Source organism: Bos indicus x Bos taurus, chromosome 27 (genome assembly GCF_003369695.1).
Source record: "Bos indicus x Bos taurus breed Angus x Brahman F1 hybrid chromosome 27, Bos_hybrid_MaternalHap_v2.0, whole genome shotgun sequence".
Taxonomy (NCBI): Eukaryota; Metazoa; Chordata; class Mammalia; order Artiodactyla; family Bovidae; genus Bos; species Bos indicus x Bos taurus.
In genome coordinates, this window is record NC_040102.1 from 6,131,053 (window position 1) to 6,135,989 (window position 4,937).

Below are 4,937 nucleotides of genomic sequence, written 5' to 3' on the forward strand. Positions count from 1 at the left end.
TATGGAGATTGGAAATATGCAAATGTAGTGAATGTAAAAATCTAGTGGGATTCATAGATGGAGCACTCAGATCAGAACCTTTTCAAAAGGAAAGATCATATTTGTTGGGGAAACCAGCTGTATTTTTAAAAAGGAGGTAGAATTTGAGGTGCCCCTGAGAGATGGGTTTGGAGACATAGCTGGAGGAGAGATTTCATCCAGGCCTGAGGTCAGTCAGAACAGAGGCAAGAGTGAGAGGAAAGCTGAGGGCAGGGTCGAGGAGGAGCCAGGTTCCCCGTGTCTCTGAGCTGTAAAGTGCTCAGAAGGACCTGGGAAGACCCTCAGGGATGCCCTGAAGTTTCAGAGATGGATTTGGTGGGGAGATGCTATGACAGATGGACAGACTGCAAAGCTCAGATGGGTGACAGAAGGCAAAGGAAGTGTTTTAGAAAGAACAAGCAGTCCAGTGTCACTGGTGGGGTTGGGGGGTGGTGAAAGCTGTGAAAGAGGAATAAAATCTGACAATCTTTGGAACATCAGTTTGGACCCTCTCACTATGGATTATACTTTATTTGAATTAAAGGTGAGTCATTAACACTTTCTAAGTTGCCTGTTTGGTAACAACTAGCACAATAAACAGAATGTTAAAAAATAATAATGATAATAATCAAGCTTCTAATTTTTTGTAAAAAGTCTTTAATTTGATTGGCTTCTGGAGGAGGCATTTTCACGCTTTGTGACATTCTCCTTGTATTTCTGGATTTTTCATTTCTTCTTCCGGCAGCATTTTCGGCCACTCAGTGAACAGCGGCCTATCTGTTCCTCCTTTGGAAGGCAGCCAATCAGAGCACACCGGCCGCTTCTTATTTTGCAATAATACCTTTGTAACCCGCTTATGATGCCGCCGTTGCCTGCAGGAAAGAAACGAAGCACACGGGAAGGTTTTAGGAAGGCCGTGGTACAAGTCCTAGGCTTTTGGAATCCCTCTAATAAGTTATCTGGTGCCATTTTTTATTCTTTTATGTCTTTTTCCTTTTTCTTTACCATCTGGAGTAAAGAAGAAGGTGGGGCTAGCTACTAACAATGTGTCTGTGGGTTTGGCTCAGCTGAGAAAGTGGCGTGACCATGGCAGCCCCCTTGTGAATTGACCCCTGGGAGGCAGGGGCCGCGATGGTCCCCCGGGCCCTTAAGAGGCCAAAAGACTGTATCTCCAACCACTAAGCTAATAAAAGGGAATCTGTGCTTCTGTCCTCAGATGAAGTTCATTTTTCCTGTTGGTAGGAAAGATTTACATCACTTTCTTCCTGTCTCATGAACAGGTATAACAATTCTCCCATGGAGGGATGGTTTGTGAGCTGATTAGTCTCTTAAGAGTGAATCAGAAGGGATGGAGACCCTGCTTTGAGGTTCTTGATGATCTTTGTCAAGAAAAACAAAAACAAAAACTGGTAATGTCTAGTTCCCAGACAATAAATCTACTTTATCTAAAATTCCCAAATGAATGGAGAGGGCTGACTCTGAATGACAAATTCTCAATCCATTCAGCCCTCTCATTTCCCAGTGCATCTTACCTGGAACAGGCAGCAAGAACAAGAAGAGCAACGCAAAGAGAAGGTAGTAGAGCCTCATGGCTGCTGGCTTCCCAGCTGAGACTGGACAGGACGGTGTGGTCGCTCACTTTATAAAGGCTCCAGGTCTGCAGCCATAGGGAGAAGCATTCAGCAGCTGCAATTCCTGTAATATTATAGTGATGACAATATGACGTATTTCCTGATGCTTCATGCCAAGGTTCCTTACAAAGCAGACCACGCCCATTCCCCCCAGGACTTAATTACAAACCTAAGGGAGATTCAGAGCTTGATGTGAACATAGGGCTATTCTGATGCCTCTGAGCTCTGGGTGCTCCTGTAGGGCTGGCTCATGTCTGGCTGTCTGAGATGGGAAAGATCTGCCCACTCCTGGATGCAGTCCTGGGGGGTGTAGCTGGGAGCTCACCTGTGCCCACTGTGGTCCTTCTAAGCTTTTGCCTTCTTTCTAAAGTCCTGAGAGAGCCTGAGCCCCATCAGTCCAGTCCAAGGCTGGTGTATTCAGAATCTAGGTGTAAACTGGGGCTGGGTCACGCCCTGAACCTGCATGGATACGCCCAAAATGGGATCAGCTTTTAAGTAGTGTGGGAAGGGAGGGAAAATGGGCTGCATTCCAGAGACCCTGCCCTGTGTCCTTGGCCTGTGATGAAGTGTGACATCTCAGGTCAAACACAGCTTACACTTTGCTGCGTTCTGAAAACCACCAAATTCGTGAGTCAGGAAGGTGTCTCATTTTCCCTCATCAGAGACAGATGGATGATGTAATTTATAGGCAGGTGTTTCCTCACTGATAGTGTCACTCTCTACAAAAGAGGGGCTTCGGAAGACACCCGGGCTTACGACACCTGGTTACAGCTGGCTCGTGACATACAAGGAAGTCGAGGATCTGGGATTTCCACTAGATACAGATTCAATGTTTAGGAAGCCAACTGCCTTTACAAAAATTATTAGGCTTAATTAAATGTTATTGAATCTAACAAGGGGGTTATACTCAAGAGGTCATTTTCTTGGAAGCTGAAGTCCTCATGGAGGTGGTTGGCTATTACTTTGTGTGAAAGCAATTGTAACGGATCCACCAGAGTTCTGGGGTGAACCCCAGGGTCTAGGACTGTAGGTTCAGACTCCTGTTGTACCTATTGGATTCTGTAAGCAAACTCTGAACTCCTACCACAGATAAAGTACCCTGGGCTTGGGGTAGGTGAGGGATAGAAGGGTGAAATACAGAGGGGCCAGTTCTGCCTCTTTGTCTCAGGGAACTCCCATGTAGAGTGATACAGAGCCAAGTCAACCATAGAGAGTGGATTTTGACAAAGGGCCGTAATAGGGGTTCAAGCACAGGGCTATGGAAATGCAGAAGAAATGTAATTCATACAGAAAGGCAAGTTTGAATCAAAGGTTTAAGAAGAATTTGGAGTTATAGACACTTCATATCTTTAAAACCTAACTTTCCTCCTCAGTTCAAGATATGAGACAAAGTAGACATTTTTATTATTAATTAATTGAACTATAGTTGATGTACAATATTATATGTTACAGGTGTACAATATTGAGATTCACGCCTTTTAAACTATAAGATATTGGCTATATTCCCCATGTTGTACAATATTTCTTTGTAGCTTATTTTATACATAATAGTTCGCAGCTCTTACTCCCCTAGCCCTATGTTGGCCTCTGCTCCTTCCTCACCACAATGGTAGCCACAAGTTTGTTCCTTATATCTGTGAGTCTTCTTTTTTTTTTTGGTTATGTTTACTAGTTTGTTACAGTTTTTAGATTCCATGTTTACCCAATTTCATACATCATTTGTCTTTCTCTGTCGGGCTTATTTCACTGAGCATAATGTCTTCCAGCCCATTCATATTGTTGCAAAAGGCAAAGCTCCATTATTATTTATGACTGAGTAGTATTCCACTATATACAAATGCCACATCTCCCTTGTCTGTTCATGGACACTTAGCTTGCTTCCATGTCTTGGCTATTGTAAATAATGCTATAACAGACACTGGGTGCACGTATCTTCTCAAATAGTGTTTTTAGTTTTTTGAATATACACCCGGATGGGTCATATGGCATTTCTGTTTTTAGTTTTTTGAGAAACCTCCATCCCGTTTTCCATGGTGGCTGCACCAGTTTGCAGTCCCAAGTGCAGACACGGCCGGCGGGCTCTCATACCTGGTCTCACATGAGATAAAAGAGAGGGTGGCTGGGGTGCTGTAGAGAGTTAGAACCAGCGCTCAGCCCAGGCTCAGGGCTGGCATCACTGGAGCTCTGCTTACCTGCAATGACGTACTTTTCTTGGAGACCAGACCTCCACGTGAACCCTGAGTCTAACCTGTCCCTTCAAAGACAGGAGGCCTTTCTACAGCAACACGACTGTTTAATCAGAGGTTCTCTGAGAGTGGAAGGCACCTGTTCTTGTCAGCTAATTTCGAAGCTGGGTTCTGGGGAGTGGGCTATGGCTGTGGTACCTGCCCCACTCACAGAATGAATTGTGGGGAACATTTCTATATATTAAGATGTTTATAAAAGTTGGGTGAAACTTTCTGTGGTGAAAATTCACACAGCAGAAGAGTGAGACTGTTCTTCACTTCTCTAGCCTGGGGAACCACTGCTAACTCTGGTTTGCCTCCTTTTTGTCTTATTGTACCATTTTACGTGTCACAAATACTTCTGGCCTCTCAATTAATAGGTGCACATTTACTGTTGAATAATTAATACATACCTATGAGTCTGACATTGACAAGAACTGAGGCCATGCCCCAGGCTCAGGGGCTTGAGTCACTGGGTTCAGAGATGCAGACCCTCCCAACCCTCCTGCAGGACCAGCTGGGTTTTTTCCTGGTAACTCTGAGCCAGCATTTTTTTAAAATTTGATGTTGATTAGGTTGAGAGAGGATAGACTTATTTTCTCTCAGGTCAGACTTCTCCTAATCTCCTCTAATCCTGTTTTGTTTTGAACTCTGTTTTTAAAATCTGGAGCAGAGTTTTGGTTGATCAAAGTTTTTGGTCCAACAGAAACACTCACAGGCTTAGAGAACAAAGATATGGTTGCCAGGGGGAGGGATGGGGAGGGATGGTGGGAGAGTTTGGGATGGACATGTACACACTACTCTATATTAAATGGATAACCAAGAAGGTTCTACTGTATATCACAGGAACTCTGCTGTATGTTATGTAGCATAACATAACATATGGATGGGAGGGGAGTTTGGGGGAGAATGGATACCTATATATGTATGACTGAGTGCTGTCCACCTGAAATTATCACAACATGGTTAATCAACTATATTCCAATACAAAAATTAAAAGTTTAATTTAAAAAAAAGTTTGGGGCCCAAAGGCCATACCATGTAATTCTCAGTGCTATCATTT

At 43.8% G+C, this 4,937-nt stretch overlaps 1 protein-coding gene across 1 annotated transcript; it reads right to left on the reverse strand.

Annotated features, from left to right (window-relative positions):
* Window positions 1-530: 530 nt before the first annotated feature.
* On the reverse strand, window positions 531-1,713 carry LOC113884989 (beta-defensin 103A). Its single transcript, XM_027530097.1, has 2 exons — window positions 1,551-1,713; window positions 531-890 (listed from the first exon to the last, which is right to left on the reverse strand). Exons 1-2 carry the CDS (start codon window positions 1,606-1,608, stop codon window positions 745-747), a joined length of 204 nt encoding a protein of 67 aa, XP_027385898.1. The 5' UTR covers window positions 1,609-1,713; the 3' UTR covers window positions 531-744.
* Window positions 1,714-4,937: the final 3,224 nt, after the last annotated feature.

Excerpts from the sequence above, each read along its gene's own strand:
- LOC113884989 (XM_027530097.1), bottom strand. The coding sequence starts at position 1,608 with ATGAGGCTCTACTACCTTCTCTTTGCGTTGCTCTTCTTGTTCTTGCTG. Across the intron at positions 891-1,550 it reads GTTCTTGCTGCCTGTTCCAG|GCAACGGCGGCATCATAAGC; the intron begins GTAAGATGCACT and ends TCTTTCCTGCAG.